The 16,867-nt window shown below is 40.1% G+C and overlaps 3 protein-coding genes across 3 annotated transcripts in view; 1 reads left to right on the top strand and 2 right to left on the bottom strand.

The window, feature by feature from the left end:
- sspo (SCO-spondin) overlaps positions 1-1,559 on the bottom strand; it is a 75,801-nt gene extending 74,242 nt beyond the window's left edge. Inside the window, exons 1-2 of the mRNA XM_047568885.1 lie at positions 718-1,559; positions 396-473 (exon numbers count right to left, since the gene is read on the bottom strand). Of these exons, the coding sequence (XP_047424841.1) occupies positions 396-448 (53 nt within the window). The 5' untranslated portion in view covers positions 449-473; positions 718-1,559. The remainder of the gene's footprint in view (positions 1-395; positions 474-717) is intronic.
- A 2,338-nt stretch (positions 1,560-3,897) lies between these two features.
- Positions 3,898-10,528, top strand: aoc1 (amine oxidase copper containing 1). The gene is made up of 5 exons (XM_047612154.1): positions 3,898-4,000; positions 4,591-6,129; positions 7,157-7,445; positions 8,164-8,296; positions 8,857-10,528. The coding sequence occupies exons 1-5, from the start codon at positions 3,994-3,996 to the stop codon at positions 9,124-9,126; spliced, it is 2,238 nt and encodes a 745-aa protein (XP_047468110.1). The 5' UTR covers positions 3,898-3,993; the 3' UTR covers positions 9,127-10,528.
- A 1,540-nt stretch (positions 10,529-12,068) lies between these two features.
- On the bottom strand, positions 12,069-15,473 carry LOC124995992 (serine/threonine-protein kinase pim-2-like). Its single transcript, XM_047568778.1, has 9 exons — positions 15,428-15,473; positions 14,574-14,906; positions 13,795-13,889; positions 13,656-13,703; positions 13,299-13,517; positions 12,992-13,169; positions 12,698-12,871; positions 12,321-12,459; positions 12,069-12,116 (listed from the first exon to the last, which is right to left on the bottom strand). Exons 1-8 carry the CDS (start codon positions 15,471-15,473, stop codon positions 12,368-12,370), a joined length of 1,185 nt encoding a protein of 394 aa, XP_047424734.1. The 3' UTR covers positions 12,069-12,116; positions 12,321-12,367.
- Between the last annotated feature and the right edge of the window lie 1,394 nt (positions 15,474-16,867).

Raw genomic sequence — 16,867 nt, 5'->3', positions numbered from 1 at the left:
GAATGATATTTTCGTCTTTGCTGACTTCGGATCTTTTACTCCCAAGTCTAGAAAACTCCCGGAAAGCTCTGTAATGTTTTTGTAATTTATCAGCACATCACTGACTAACATAAACTGTAAAAATTTTACAAGAAGTTTTGCGCGCAACCGATATAGAAGTTCCTAGCTGAAGAAACCAAAATGAAACTAGGTGGATGTCAATATCAAATATATTTTTTTAATGATTAATTTGTGTTGTCATATTTACTACAACCAGTATTTCTAATTAAAGTAAGAGAAATAACTAATCAACGTAGAAGCAATACTATATATTCAGTATAAATTAAATTAGTGTACCGTGGCTTTAACCAGGGTTATTAATTCCTGTTTACTGCACATTCTTCTTTAATACTCACCCTTTTCCCATCACTGTCTGCAGACTAAATAAAGTCAGAATTAAAGTCTGCATAATTGTCTCCTTAGGTTTACAACTCCTGAAAGAAACAGAAAAATGTTTTTTAAATGTCCGTCATGTTTTAAACTTTCAAATTCTAAACTGTTAATAACCAACAGTGCATCGAAAATAAAACAAATTAAACAACCGTACTGGAAACTGTAGCATTTTAATGACATATAGTCAAGATTAATTTTATTTATTATCAAATCAATTCATATTTACTTCTCTGGAATTATAATTACAAGATAATTATGTCTTCAGTTGACAAAAGTTGCACTTACCTCTTAAGTGCTTTTGGAAAATCTTCTTTGGATTTGTGCCAAAACTAGTCCTATTTCTGTCTGTCCTTATTTGCTTTCGTGTTCTTTCCAGCAGTATGTGATACTGTTCTCTGAGTATTGACACTTGGCTTTTTGGGGCGGCGGAACCCTAGATGTAGGGTTTTAAACGCGGGGGGTGAATCCTGGGCGTTACAGTAGCATTTGAGCCCGCTGTCATTGGATGTAAGTGGTAAGGTCACAGCTGGGGCAGAAGCCATTGGCCGCCGGACCCGTGACGGAAACATCCTCACAGTTCGCCCAGTCAAACGTTACAGGACACTGTAGGTGACGGCGGGGGTGGTGAAGCCTCGGATGCAGAATAAAGAGATGTTTGTCAGAGCCTAATCCTGTAAAGAGAGGCGTTTCGGGAAGGATGATGGGGGCATTTATTCAATGAAGCGTGTCAACAGAGATGGGACTAGAGGCTTTGAGTCTCACCAATATCTCAAGCCTGACCTACTGACCCCTAAGCATGGTTGCTCAAACACAGCTGTCACCACAGTACAGCTTGGGCTTAGCCTGGACTCGGAGGAAAGGAAGGAGAAGATACTGTTACGAGGGCTTTGCTTTAATGGCATGAGCAAAGCCGTGTGTCATAATTGACTTTGTTACTCGTTATCCACGAACCCCCGGCTAACTGTCCTTAGTAACCTTGGCAACATTGTAAGTCTAGATAGAGATAACAATGAGCTGAGCCGTTGTGTTGGTTCTTCTCTTTCATTTATGGGAAGAATGGTGAGTGGAAATAGAGACAGAGAATTGAAACAAGATGTATAGTCTACAGTCTGAAGCCACAGCAGCCACAACATTATGACCACCGATGAGAGAAGTAAATAACATTGACCATCTTGTGGCAATTCAGTGTTCTGCTGGGAAACCTTTGGACATGGCCATCCCCAGCAGGATGCAGCCTGACACGCACACGTACACAAAATGCTTTAGGAACAACTAATAAAACATGAAGAACAGTATGAAGTGTTGACCCGTGCTCCTAAGTCACTACATCCCACACTGATCAAAAAACTCCCATGTCTATTCTCTGATGAGTCCCAACTGTTTTGGAGGCACAAGGGAGACCTACACAATATTAGGAAGGTGGTCATAATGTTATGCTTGATTGGTGTATTTGCACAAGCAAGCACTGAATAATCTTTGAAAAGGTGCTTACTGGTAAGGGTAATGATTGGGTAATGACACATACATTTGAAGGTTTCTAGCATATTAAAACAACAGATCATTTAGGATGTACAATCTGATTACAACCCTACATTCATTACGCCTTTATATCCTTAGAGAGATAGAGATAGAACCTGGGTATCAGATTAGGTGCCACTGGTAAAAACCGGTGCAACGTGTCTTAAATAACCCTCAGACATCTAGACGCTGCTGTTCTCTTTGCTACTGAAGAGTGTCACATAATATTTCCGACGAGGTCTAAAAGAATGCACAAACAGTTTGTATCTTCAGATGAATTGCAATAAATCCTCCCACTGAAAATCATCTGATTATTGTAGAACATATTCCAGGCTTTGTTCCAGCAAACTCAACCCAGGACCCGATTGTTTGGTGCAAAACTATTCCATCACAGAATTTGCAGTTGAATAAAATTAAAAAGCTCTTCCCCATTTAAGGGGACATATTTTGCACACTACAGATGATGAAAATTGTATTGGGCATGAACTTTGGCCTGATAATCTACAAGTATAAACAGCGCAAATTGAGAGTTCATTGAGAGTAAAAGTATCATCCTTTCAACCTGATTTAGTCTCTCAGTATACTTTCACGATCAACAGTTATTAGGACTTGTCATAAGTATTACTGAACTGAAAATGTGTTCAGCATCTTCTGCTGTTTCACTGATCCAGACATGCAACTGAATAGGACTCATTATCATCCCTGGAGTTTCATGCTTCAGACCAGCCCACTTTAGATCACAACCTATTATACTAAAATAATGCAATTATAACTTTACATGTTAAGTCTACAATAGTACACTGTTCTCCAAAGCCCCAACCTCGCCTGCACCTGTATCACAATTAAAAAAAAAACAAAAACAATTATCAATGGCAAAATATGCAAGTTCATTTCATATAACTTTCATTTTATTCACTTTCAATTGTGTGCTCTGTTTATCTTACTTTTAATGATGAAAAAGTATACAACAGCTATCCCTTCCCCACCACTGACTCCTGGCTCTGCTGCTGACACTAAATCACATTTTTAAATTTTGCAACCCATACACCTTTTATTGTGATGCAAAAATGAGACAAATTAAGTTTATTAATACAGCACCGTTCTAAGGAAAGCATTGGTCATATGTTTCGTCATTTTAGCTTGTGACATGAAATCACTTAAAAGGAAATCAAAGTTCATGCTGTAATGAATGCATTGCAACCTGTAAAACATCAATCAAAACCAATGTCTCTGCATGTTCTAAAGAAAAAACTACGGCTGTTTCATTTACAATGCTCCCTGAGAAGCTCCTCACAAGAGGCAGAGGACAACTATTATAAATAAATTTACATTTACCAAGAATGTATGCAAGTATGCAGTCCTCTGCAGTACTGAATAATCCGTCATCTGAGTCATGAGCAGATTCTTTAAGACTCCCAGTTACACTCACACATGACATCCTTTCTTTTCCACAGTATTGCTCAACTGCATTTGGCAACATTTGCATGCATCTTAATATTTTCCTGGAAAGATAGCCAGACATCTGCAATTGACCACAAGCCCACAAGACTTGGAGGGAGGATTGCACCGTTCCAGCTTTTAGATATCTACAATTTGTATGTCATGTCATTTCGTATCATTGTCTGGTACAGTGAGCAAAGCACAGCTCTACCACTCTACCCACAGTGGATTAAATGCACGTTAAGGATTAAGGATGCCCGTTGTTTCTGGAACTACTCTTTTTCACAGTCATTTTGAATCAAGGAGTGAAACTTTTTTTTTTTTTTTTTTTTAATTGTTTCATGTGTGATCCTTATTAACTGACGTTGCATTGCTTTATTGCTGGAAGATACAATGCAAATAAATTTGGCCTGGCCTTGTGGGGCGTTAATTATCTAAAGGGAGTGTTGGTTGTTTCATCACATATACAACCCACTGTTGGCCAATCATCTTCCGTCACTGCAAAGTAGGAGGTTAAATATAATCAGCAGTGCATCCATTCCTGTTATCATAAAGACCTTTCTACACCTGAAGCAGAAGGACAGCGCAGAGCACGACCGCAGAATGACAGGTACTGTTTGTTTGTTCTGTTTATTTGCTGAAAGCACACAGCTGCAAATGTTTATCATTCTGTTTAAAGAAGTAAATAATATGTCTCATCATCTTTATATAAATACTTTTGTCATAAATGCTACATAATGCTAAAATGAATCTCTGAAGAATGTGACCATTGGAACTGATGGGAATTTTGAAATTAACTCCTGCATTTAATGGTGATGTTTTGCTGCATGAACAGAGCAGAAATAACAGAGAGAGGGACAATGTTGATGGTGCATGTGTGCATGGCTGGGGTTTCGTACTGTTTGCGTGTGTGTGTGCATGAGAGGAAAGACTGAAATAACTAAGCCAAAAATTTACAGGAATCAGAGGAGAACAGTTTATTCGCTGTGAAAAGAAGAAAAGAAACAAGACTAAGCCATCTGTTTACTGGGAGAAGATGTCACATTTTTTGATTCATCTTCTTTTTGATGCTTTTCATCCTACTCTCAGCATCATCTAGTTTCTATAAACGTAACCTAATTACTAATATATCCTGAACATGACCATTTCTCTTTCGCTCACTAAAGCCATCCTTGATACTCTTTTCTCACTCCATTACAGCTATGAGGCTTCTCTGTCTGCTCCAGCTGGCATGCTTGGCTGTGTGTAGTGCTTCCAGATCCAGAGACTGGGCTCATCATGGTGCCCCCATGTTTGCTGACCTCTCTGTACGAGAGATGAAGGCCGTCCGGGCCTATCTTCACAGTATTCCAGAAATGGAACTCACCAAAGCTCGTAGCAAGACTCTCAAGAAGAACAGCATCCTGCTGATGGAGCTTCATCTGCCAAAGAAGCATGAAGCCCTGAGAGCTCTCGACCGCGGGCATGCCAGGCCCCCACGCCAAGCTCGTGTTATCATCCAGTTTGGTAACCAGACCAAGCCCAACATTACAGAGTATATTGTGAGTCCCTTACCATCCCCAAAGACTCATGAAGTGAAGACATTCAAGGGGGAGAGGCTTATCCAGTTTGACTCAAGGCCTATTACTCTCGCAGAGTATGACCACGTTATTGACATCCTTCAGAAGATTACAACTAAAGCTCACAAGCTTCTGTTTGAGACAACAGGAGGGTTCTCGTTCACCAATTGTTCTAATCGCTGCCTGACCTTCTCAGACATAGCCCCCCGAGGCCTGGGTCCAGGCGAGAGGAGAACATGGATCGTGTTGCAAAAGTTTGTGGAGGGATATTTCATCCATCCGGTTGGATTTGAGGTACTGATCAACCACCGGGACCTGGATCCAGATAACTGGACTGTTGAGAAGGTTTGGTACAACAGCATGTATTTTGACAGTGTTGAGGAACTGGTAGAAAAGTATGAATCAGGAAAGGTGGAAAAAGTCAAACTGCCAGATCATGATGACAATGACCTATACTCCACCTACATCCCTCGGGGTCATACCCACACTCCCACTAACATCCATGGGCCAAAGCTTGTGGAGCCCCAGGGGCCTCGCTATGACGTTGACCGCAACTTTGTTGAATATGCTGGGTGGTCTTTTGCCTACCGTGTCCGCTCATCAGCTGGGCTTCAAGTCTTTGACCTACGTTTTAACGGAGAAAGAATTGCATATGAGATCAGCCTCCAGGAAGCTATTGCTTTCTATGCAGGTGATACCCCTGCTGCTATGCAAACAAAGTACATCGATGCAGGCTGGGCAATGGGCACCTCTAGCTTTGAGCTGGCACCTGGAATTGACTGCCCTGAAATTGCCACCTTTGTTGACCTATACCACTTCTATGACACAGACAAACCAATGCGCCACAAAAATGCTCTCTGTATTTTCGAGATGACCACCGCCATGCCGCTGAGAAGGCATTTCAATTCCAACTTTCAAGGGGGATACAACTTCTATGCAGGTCTGGAAAACACTGTGCTGGTGTTGCGAACAACCTCAACAGTTTACAACTACGATTACATCTGGGACTTCCTGTTCTACCAGAATGGGGTGGTGGAGGTGAAGGTGAGCGCTACTGGATATATTCACGCTACTTTCTTTACGCCTAATGGTCTCCACTATGGCACGAGGGTGTACAACTATGTGCTGGGTAACCTGCACACACACCTGATCCATTACAAAGTGGACCTGGATATTGCCGGTGAGTATTAAAGCAAAGTCACACAAATTTCTAGGCCCATGTTAAAGCGCTTAATAGCAGAGACAGAATAATAGAGACAGCTTGTACTTAAAAAGTGCAAACAACTCAGCTAGAGGTGGTAGAAGACTTGAGTTGTCATCCTTTCGTAGCCTAATCATTATCGCATTAAACCGTAAACTGTGATAAACTGGGACGTAGGAACATGCTGACCCCTTTCCCATCCTGATAACACTAAAAACAGTCCTCAGGAGGCTGTGGTACTAACAACAGATTGTGGTAGGCATGGCCCCAGTTGTTAGGACAGGTAATGAGTTTCTGTGAAAAGCATCAGCAACAAAATTAAGTTCATTTACAATATTTGTATCAGTCTGCAGGATTGAGGATTTTCTTCCATAACTTACCTATCCGCAATACTGGTATGTGTTGTAGTATATGTTTGCTGCTTTACCTTGCAGTCACAATGCTTTTTCCAATGAGGAAGTAGTTTTACCCCTTATAAAACAGGAGCTGTGGTCTAGTGCTGCTTGATCAGTTTACTTGTTCGAGGCATTGTGTGACTTTAAGTAACCACTGACTATGGGTCGGTGCCTCAGACAGCACTTAAATGCTGTTGCTTAAAAGATGTAATTAAACTATAGTTCAGTGATCATGCAACTGGTGGTGGTGAAGAATAAACCATACTAAAATACAATAGATTTCATGAAATATACAGGTTCTTTACAAAAGGTCAGCATACAGACCTTTGTTTGTTGTCAGTCCAGATAAACTGAGTTTTGGACTTTCGTCTGTCATAAAGGAAGTTGTCTTGGACTTTCACGTTTGTGTTTTCACAGAGCTGTCTGCAATCAAGGCAATGGGTCAAGTAAATAACTAACATGACCTTGTAAATTCTTCTTATTCTGCTGAGTGAATCGACAACAGAGATTTAGATACAAAAGCAAAACATTTCAACAGGCTGCTTATCTCATGACCTATCTGACTTATTTATCTGATCTTTTCTTTTTTTTGTGTGTACATTATGACATAGGTCGTGGGAACAGCTTTGAGACGATGGATCTGAAATATGTAAACTTCACAAATCCATGGAGTCCGAAGAATTTTGTTGTCCAATCCAAGCTCACCAGGACAGAACACAAGACCGAGCGAAGTGCTGCCTTCCGCTTCGGCAAAAAATTTCCTCGCTATGTCAATTTTTTCAACCCCAATGAGAAGAATAAATGGGGGAGCCAGAAGGGTTATCGCATTCAGTTTAACTCGCATGCCCACAGTGTCCTTCCAAGAGGCTGGAGAGAAGAAAATGGCATCAGTTGGTCAAGGTAACAAACGTTCAACATGCCTCATTCATAATTCCAAATTTCCTAAATTCAGTCATAATACTTGCATGCAAATATCTTTGCATACATGTGGATCATAAGAAATGTAGGTTTGGTGCATTTTGGGCAAAGTCTGTGTGCATAATGTTTAATGATTCACCCAATGGACAAGTTTAAGAGGGTAATCTTTGGATTGGGGGCTTCATTAGAAGTAAGGTCAGACTGGGAACATGGTTTGGGGCTCAATAGGAGGCAAAAAAATACTTGAGTGATGCTTTGTTGGACGTCATCTTTTGGGACTAATGATGAGGACCACGAAAGTTTCAGAATGCATCTTGTGATTGGGAAAGCAACAAAAGCTTGATTTTTTAGGTGAAGAAGTACAAGTCAAAAGTCACGTGTCACCAACAGAGATGACAGCAACACAAACATTCTTGCATGGTGTGCAAATGCAAAATAGAAAACTTGAGTTTCGCCAGTCAGCTTTAAACATAAAAATCAAGTAGGAAGGCTACCACACTCACTACAAGAGTGTAAAGTAGAGCCAAGAAGTCACAGTGCCATAGTACACCTGGGCTCCATCTCTTTTAAAGTCATGGGAATTGCACGCCACTCAAACAACAAGACTCCAGGGCACACACATCTAGTGATGATAACATAATATAAACAGTTTGTAGGCAACATAAATTAGGACTAACTAATTAGAACCGTCTCTCCTCAGGTACCCTCTGGCAGTGACTCGCCATAAAGACAGCGAAGCCACCAGCAGCACCATATACGCCCAAAACAACCCCTGGGAACCTGTTGTGTCCTTTGAGGACTACATCCGCAACAACGAGGACATCGTCAACCAGGTAGAGTATTGAATACCGTCTTAGATAATGTGAGGTTCCTCCTCGTACATGTCACAGGATGACCATCAGGGAATAGGTTGTCCACTGTGTTTTTTTTTTCCTCATGAAAGGAAATAAGTTGAAAACAACTCATTTTATCCTACTTCATGACATTAATGTCCATTAACCTCTTCAGTGTGTCTCAATACGTTGACCAGTGCAGTCTCTGTGACATACTTATTACCTTTCCTGTTTGAATGGTAGTGATGATCAAAGCCAAATAACATGCAAAAATCCCCATTCTTTTCTGGTTTCAATGACTCATCATCCCCTTTTCAACCGCTGTAATGAGTCATAATTCACTAATGGACAGCATCTTTTGTGTAAATTCTTTTTAAGAGGTTACATCACGTGTTTACTGTTCCTAAAATAATCTATTCATCAGTTCTGGTCATTATCTTGGCAACTAACAAATGCTGACATTTTCTTGTTTGCACTTTTAAGTAGATTTTTTTTTATTTTTTTACCTTATCTGCTTCAGAGTAAAAATTCTGAAGTAATGTTTGTTCTCCTGTTTACAGGACCTGGTAGCCTGGGTGACAGTGGGTTTCCTGCATGTACCTCATTCAGAAGACATCCCCAACACAGCAACACCTGGCAACGCAGTTGGCTTCTTTCTACGTCCATTCAACTTCTTCGATGAAGACCCTTCTCTGGCATCCAGAAGCACCGTCATAGTCCGGCCGGGCCAGGACGGCAAGCCTGTGGTCCAGAGATGGACACCAGAGGTCATAGGTCACTGTGTGACAGACAAGCCATTCTTTTATAACGGCAGTTATCTGGGAGTTTAGAAGTGTTTCAGTATTTTGTGTGCGTTTTTTTGCTGTAATACAATCAAATGTACCATGGAGATCTTAGATATTAACCACAAAAACTTCACGTAAACAGAATGACTCAAAACACTGCAATGTTTTTTCTTTCTTTTTTTAAAAAAATATATATATACCTCGTTAAGTTCATGTGATGAAATAAAAATAGAGGAACATTTTAAAAAAGGGAAACGTTGACACTGAGGACATTTATTATCATTTATGATGACATCATTATTTATGATCTCTATAAAAATTTAAAAAATATATGTTTTTTTTACACAAAGTACCTATATCCTAAAACCAATTTTCCATGCATGTCTGACTTATTCTCTGTTTCTTTCCTGTTGTGCAAAATGAGAAAAAAAAAAAAAAAAAGATGTTGAAGTATTTGCAGCAAACCAACTCAAGCCAGATGGGGCAAGATGAGGCCTTGAGTGAGCTTTTAATCCCATGTTGGGTCTCCATGGATGAGGTTTAACTGCAGCGAGCATCCAGGATGCAGGATGCTCTGTATCCGCCCTGCCTGGTTTAAACTGCTGCCCCTCTGCGTGCACCGCTTGCCCCCATGGCGGGAATGTTTTTGCTGTGGAGACAGCAGGTCTTAAAACGCAAACAGCCCGATTCCGGATCCTTCCCACCAAACACTTTAGGACACCACATGGCTGTGCCGTTGCCCCTGGAAACCTATCTTTACGTACAACGAACTGAGAACCAACAACTCATGTCTTTTATGTATGCATTCCTAACGTAACATCGTCACGTTACAGTTTTCAACCGAGAGTTCTAAGTGTATGTCAAATAAATCAAACTGCTGTGATCATATGTATTTAATTTGATTTTATCTTGTCTGTCTTCGATGACAATTCATAAACACAGATCTATGTTTGCCAGAAAAGTACATGTAACTGTCTGAGGGAGAAGTGGGTTCTCCAGAGACAGTTAGTTTGTGTGAACGGTAAATAGTGTTTTTTTAGGTTCAAGGAAAAAAAGAATTCAACCAACGAATGTGGTCAGGATTTTCACAGTCAAACCCTTTTTTATAAGTGTGTGCCAATGTTTTACAGTGCACCTGGTAAAAGTGGGCTAGTATGAGAGCTATGCACGCGTTAGTGAATGGACGTTGTTGGCGAAGGGGACAAAAAACTATGTAAATTGGGTAACAAGCATTCCTTTAGTCGCACCCATGGCAATGATAGTCTTGATGTCACCACCACAGGACACACACATAGAACACAGTTTATTTATTGTAAACTCACAGTTTCACATATACCTAAACACAGTAGTGCGACATTTTAGATCTTCCATGTAACAGTCTCTTTTGTGTGTTTTCTGTAACTTTCTGTAACTGATTAATAAAACATACAAATTAATAATAAGCCTCCATACGTATATTAAGTCTTTTAAGCACATTTTACATGGCAGTGCACCTGTTGTAATTGTAGAGTTTGCACAAATATACCGCAGTAAAGAGAAACCCATGAAAAGAAACAGTCCCTGGATGAAATGAAGAGCCTGGGAGCTCAGATGGAGACTTGTTGCCATCTAGTGGTTTCATGAATAGTTGAATATCACCAAAACATTTTAGCATACAAGGTTATATTTGTACCTACCTGGCCTGTTAATAAAGTGGACGAACCTATATTTGGTAGGACATTAGCAGCATGCTAATACCTGTACCTGTAGACCTGTCTGGTCTCATTTGCTTCCAAGCAGTCGTTAGATCTGATCAGTGATAAATCCCTGAGTACTTTAATTCTGGCCCCTAAATATTTTTGTTATGAAATAGGGTATATACACCGATCAGCCACAACATAATGACTACTGACAGCTGAAGTGAATAACATTGACCATTTTGTGACAATACAATGTTTTGCTGGGAATCCTTTGGACCTGGTATTCATGTGGATGTTACTTAGACGTGTAGCACCCAGACCAGACCCAACAACCCCACCCCATAGCAATGACACCCAGCAGGATGCAGCCTGAAACACACACATACACAAAAACGGTTTAGGAATCGGTTTACAACAGAATAGAATAGAACAGATATGTCCACAGGCACAAGAAAGAACAGATACATTGGAAATAACGAAATTGCCAAGCTCGACCTGTCAGTGCCACATACAAATTCTATAAAATACAATGTGAAAAGTATAAAAGTAGGTAAAAAAAAAAAAAAAACAACAACAAAAAAAACTACAAAAGTAACTATAAAAGTAAGTAATACAAAGTTGAATAAATACAACACAGTCTTATCCATCATCAATCATACATTCATATTAGAATTGGAATTGCACATGTCCCATTATTGCACATTATCATTTATTTAGTTCCATGTGGACGTTGCACACAGAGTTTTCAGTCTGTGGCTGAATGTGCTCCTGAGTTGCCTAAGCTCAGTGTAAAGAGGATGAGATGGTTTACTGGCTCTCCTGCATCTCAACATAGAGCAGGCATTGCAAAACAACTTGCCCAATATCACAGCACTCAAGAAGGTGACACTGGCAACTACAAAAGCAGCTGAGTGCACACAGTGAAGGCCTTGTGTCTCCTCAGACAGAACATCCTGTCATTCCTGTATGACCAAGGCCTCTGTGTCTAGTCTGTTTCATTGTACTCCCTGTAACTTATAGACCATCACCAACCATTCCACCTGATGGTGACATGATTAGTGTCTCCTTCCTGTCTCACTGTGAGTTGACAACAGTCACATCAATGTTTGTCAAATGTTCTCATGTAAGATCAACATATAGGAGTGCCCTCCACCAAACTTGTTGTGGTCATTTACAAAGACAGAAAATTCATTTTTATGTCCATTGATTCTTATGTTCTTAATTGAACAAGCTTCATTGATGTGCACATTTATTTCTTCAAGAGTCATGTGTAATAATGCTTGAGAGTCTCCGATATCTTGAGTCAGTGAAACGGTTAACTGTCCAGGAGCAATCTGGTGGATGATGCACTGGAACCTGACACATGCAAAAAGAGACATTAATATGGCTGATCTATTTAAGATTTAAAATTGTAATGTAAACAAACAGTGTGTATGATATGCTACGTAATGGTAAAGGTATGCTAACTAAAATAGAATTCTGATGCATGTAAATATTTAATGTGGAATCAAATAACACAGTCAGCTTAATTAAATTGCTTCTGAAGTTATTGATGCTTACCAATGTCAGGATATGCCAGGATATTTCCTGCCAGTGGTCATCTGAGGTCATCTGAGCCAGGGATGAAGCCGCAGCATGTCTAAGGTAGCACGCTTCTCTGGGTCTTCAGCCAGACACAGATGCAAGAAATTCAGGCAGTCTAAAAAGCAAGAGAGCAGAGGTTTAAGTGGCAGCTCAAGAATAGATTGGAAAAAAAGAATGTATGCAATTATTTGTATTCCCCCCCCAAAAAAACATATATATATAAAAAAGCAAAGATAACAGTTAATGTTTAGCTTCTTAGTTGGATATCTTCCTAACCACAGAGACTGAGTGGTCCTAACTTTGTGGTCTTTGCATCATTGTGGCCCTATTTGCAAACTCTTTGTGTACCTTACCATTGGATAGACTGGTGTTCAACTCAATCCCCTCGTATAGATAGTCTTCCGTGCTAAATGTGTCGTTATGATCCAGCAAGTTGTACAAGAGCGCTCCCAGCTGCCATACGGTTGTGGGGCCGGCATTGTATTCATTCATCAGGAACCATTCTGGAGGAGCAAATGGGCGAGTACCTAAAACAAAAACAAACAAAAAAAAACATAGAAGTAGAGGCAAATATGGAGAGAGTCAAGAAAGTGTTTGCTTTAACAACAACCACTTCGAGCTGATTAAGGAGACTGAGGAAAACCCACCACTGAAGTAACGATAAGAGTCATTCCTCACAAGGCAGCCGCAACCGAAATCAATCACTCTTGCACGAGGGACATCCGATCCACATTCAAGGAGAATGTTTTCTAACTTAATGTCCCTGTGAAAGACTCCATTTGAGTGTATTTCAATTGCAGCATCCACCACCTGCCTGAGGACCATCTGTAACAGACGGAAAGTGAAACAGTCGAGTGAACTGGAGATCATCTAAAGGACCAACAAAAGCTTGTGCCCTAGTGAAATTGGTTCTGTAAGCAATAGCCAGGAAGTAGCCTTAGTCCTGTCCAGTACCTTGGCTTTATCTTCCTTCAGGTAGCCTCCTTGGGCCTTTCGGTAGTCATACAGATCAACAGAGGGCACCGGTCGTTCCATTATGAAAATAAATTCCTCCTCCAGATCGAAACAGTCGAGCACAGCGATTGCAGCTGATCTACAGGGTTGAGCGCCACCAGCCGCTTTCACCATGAGTTCGACTTCCTCCACGACCGTATACATTTTTCCATTGTGAACCTAAAGGAAAAATCCACGAAGAAAATATTTTTTAAAAAGCATCCTGATTCTCAAATGAGCAGAAAATCATCCTGCAACAAACAGTGCGGCATTGCCTACTTCAACAATTGTGAAGTGGGCATGAGTGTAATCACATACCACTCTTTTGTAGTTGACCCTTTCCTTAGCAATGTGCTTGATGGCGACCTGCAAGACAGAACCACAAGTGATTTATTTGAAATGAATGTGTAAGTACAGGGGAAGTAACACAGAAAGAAAACGTGGATGCGATTCTTACTGGTGTGGCATCTGCTTTATGGTAGCCTGCATAAACGGCCCCGAAACCGCCTTCCCCAATCTTGAAAAGCTCGATATAGTTGGCTTTAAATTCATCTGAACACAAACACAGAGGCATACACGTATTCATTTTGTTTCATTTTAACAGATATCTATTGAATATATCATCTCATCACTTAAGCCCTGGTGCTTTCCTTCCTGGCTATATACCAAAGCAAAAGCTACTTACAGCAACTAGTTAGCCTTGCTTAGAGACACCCTGAGTTTGGAGGTAGGTGGATGCTGCTAACTTTAGACAAAGCCAGGCTCATTGCCTTGATTTTTCACCCCTTGTATTAAATCTAAGTCAATTAGCTGCTTGCTGTGGATTTATCTTTAGGGTACAAATATAAGGTGGTATCAGTCTTCTCCTCTAAATCTTGCTAGTAAGGCTGTCAAAGTTAATGCATGGCTAAGGAATTGATCAACGAAATAACAGCTTGAAGGCATACATAAATACACAAACATTAAAATAGACTTAGAAACAGTAAAACCAGCATAAAGTAAAAACAATATGAACTAAGAAAATGTAAATATTGTAACAATGAACATTAAGTGCAGATCAGTGCAAGTTCCAGTCCATGAAATGTTCTGAGTGTGTGATTGTCCTGTCATGCGATTAATTTAATCAGCTGACGGTCCTACTTGGTATACTGGCAAATAAGCACTCTTTTAAAATGTTGTTCTGTTCCTTTAACAGTAATTCCCTTTTACACAGAGTTTCTTTCACTATTAGCTCACCTCGGTTGGTTTTTACCAGGAATGGCATGTCATGCATTTCCTTAACAGCTGAGGATGAAGATGTGCTACTAATCACGTCAAAGTCAATGTTCCACTTTGGCGTTGGGGATTTGTATGATGAACTCAGTCTGCTGTTTTCAGCCACTGTGCTCCCAGATTTGCTCGAGATGATGATGAAGTTATCATTGCTAGCTGTCTTCTTGTTTGGACTCTCTTCAGCACCCCTCACTCTTTTCTTGGGGGGCTCCTCCTCATGGCTCTTTTTCCTCTTCCTCGTCTGGTTGGGGTCCTCCACCATGCTGAGGCAGGGTTTACTGCTGTTGGAGTCATCATCTAAGACAAAATGAAATACAGTGGTGCACTTATTTATATTATTCAGTAATCAGTAATGTGTTTGCGTAAAAGAATGTGTCAAAGGAAAATCTCAAAGGATGTCATAATAATGCAATGATGCTTCATTGAGGACTGGAGAAAATAACAAGGACTAAAAGCTGAAATTGGATGTGAAACCATTTTCTCTCACTTTCTTTTTCTCTCAGTTACAAGAAAATAATCACTTCTGTATCCTTTACAATCATGCTCTCATGTATGGAAATATGGTCAGATTGTACTTGTTCTTCACACTAACTGGTGGATATGTCTTACAGTGCTGACAAATAAAATGTAAATGAAGATATATATACACAATTCATAAAAATTCTGTCAGATCTGACAGGTGGAGGTTTTATTTTTAAGGTTTCCTAAATGTGAAAGAGTAAAATGCATGCGTAGTATTCCCAGATACTTATAAGTAATAACTTGTCTCAGGTAATAACTCGTCTAAGGTCTGCTACTATCCAGGCTGTCACACTTACCTTGATGTTTACCATTTTCAGAGTCTTGTGAAGCATTATAGGCCATGGTATTCAAATTGAAACAATGTTCAAATGAAATGATTTCAGATACGATCACTGACGTGTTGATCTCTGTGTTATTGTGGCTCCTCTGAGTTGAACCAGTGTGCTAGAATGTTGATCATTCAGTGACATCATAGAATGTACTGTTGACCAGAATATAGAATGTAGAATGTGGAAGATACTCTTCTCTCGTCTTCACATGTATTTAACTGTGATCAACAAAGATGTATGACTTAAAATTTCATTGGTTTGAGTCCAGAGTTTGTTTGTCATCTTCATTGTAATTAGCCCTGCAGCTTTTAGGGCTTTGACATGCTGAAATGTAATCAAATAATAACTCCAATCAAATGAGGAACACATACATTTGTTAAGCCCTTTTCAAATGAGATATTTGATTGTGCATCATTCATTCAGCTAAATGTTTGACAGTCCCTATAGTTTGTGTCTTAGTTTAAGACTGGTTCAAGTCAGAACTAAGATTGTCATTACTTCCCTTGTGTTCCAAACTGTTTCTTCCCAAGCTGACCAACAATGATCCACACTGCAGATCCACATCTGTCAAGACCAGAGGCACCTATAGATATCCTAGGTCTTCACATATGGCCCATTCTTACTGCTTACACACTGATACTCCAATGATAATAATTTAAAGATGTCACATTATATACACTGCCTGGCCAAAAAGAAGTTGCCACCTGAATATAACAAACAAGAACGAGCCTCCTACTGGATAATTATTGCATGGTCAGTTATCTTCCAGCTGGCAACAAGTTATTTAACCCCAAATGATGCAATGAGAAGCTTCTTTTTCTTAAACAACCACATTGAAAGACACATCCCACGGCCATGGAAAAGATGTTAGTCTGTTTGAGAAGGGTCAATTCATTGGCATGCATTGAGCAGAGAACATTTCTAAGGAGTAAGATGCAGAAACTACTAAAATTGAGTTAAGAACTGTCCAACACATTATTAAAAACTGGAAGGATAGTGGGGAACCACCGTCTTTGAGGAAGAAATGTGTTCAGAATAAAGAAGAGAAACAGATGAAGGGATGCTCCCATCATGATCCTATTGTCTACTGTAACAGACTGTGGGGGCAGTGCTATGATCTGGGGTTGCTGCAGTTGCTCAGGTCAGTAACATTATGACCAAAGAATGGGGTCAGCTGGCTACCTGAATTTATTAAATGACCAGGTTATTCCATCAATGGAGTTTTTCTTCTTTGATAGTACGGGCATATTCCAAGATGACAATGCTAGGATTCATGGGGCTCCCATTGTGAAAGAGTGGTTCAGGGAGCATGAGACATCATTTTCACACATGGATTGGCTGCCACAGAATCCAGACCTTAACCCCATTGAGAGTCTTTGGGATGTGTTGGAGAAGGCTTTGTGCATC

Source organism: Mugil cephalus, chromosome 18, assembly GCF_022458985.1.
Source record: "Mugil cephalus isolate CIBA_MC_2020 chromosome 18, CIBA_Mcephalus_1.1, whole genome shotgun sequence".
Classification (NCBI taxonomy): Eukaryota; Metazoa; Chordata; class Actinopteri; order Mugiliformes; family Mugilidae; genus Mugil; species Mugil cephalus.
The sequence above is the reverse complement of the archived record's forward strand: the minus strand, read 5'-3'. Positions and strand labels throughout refer to the sequence as shown.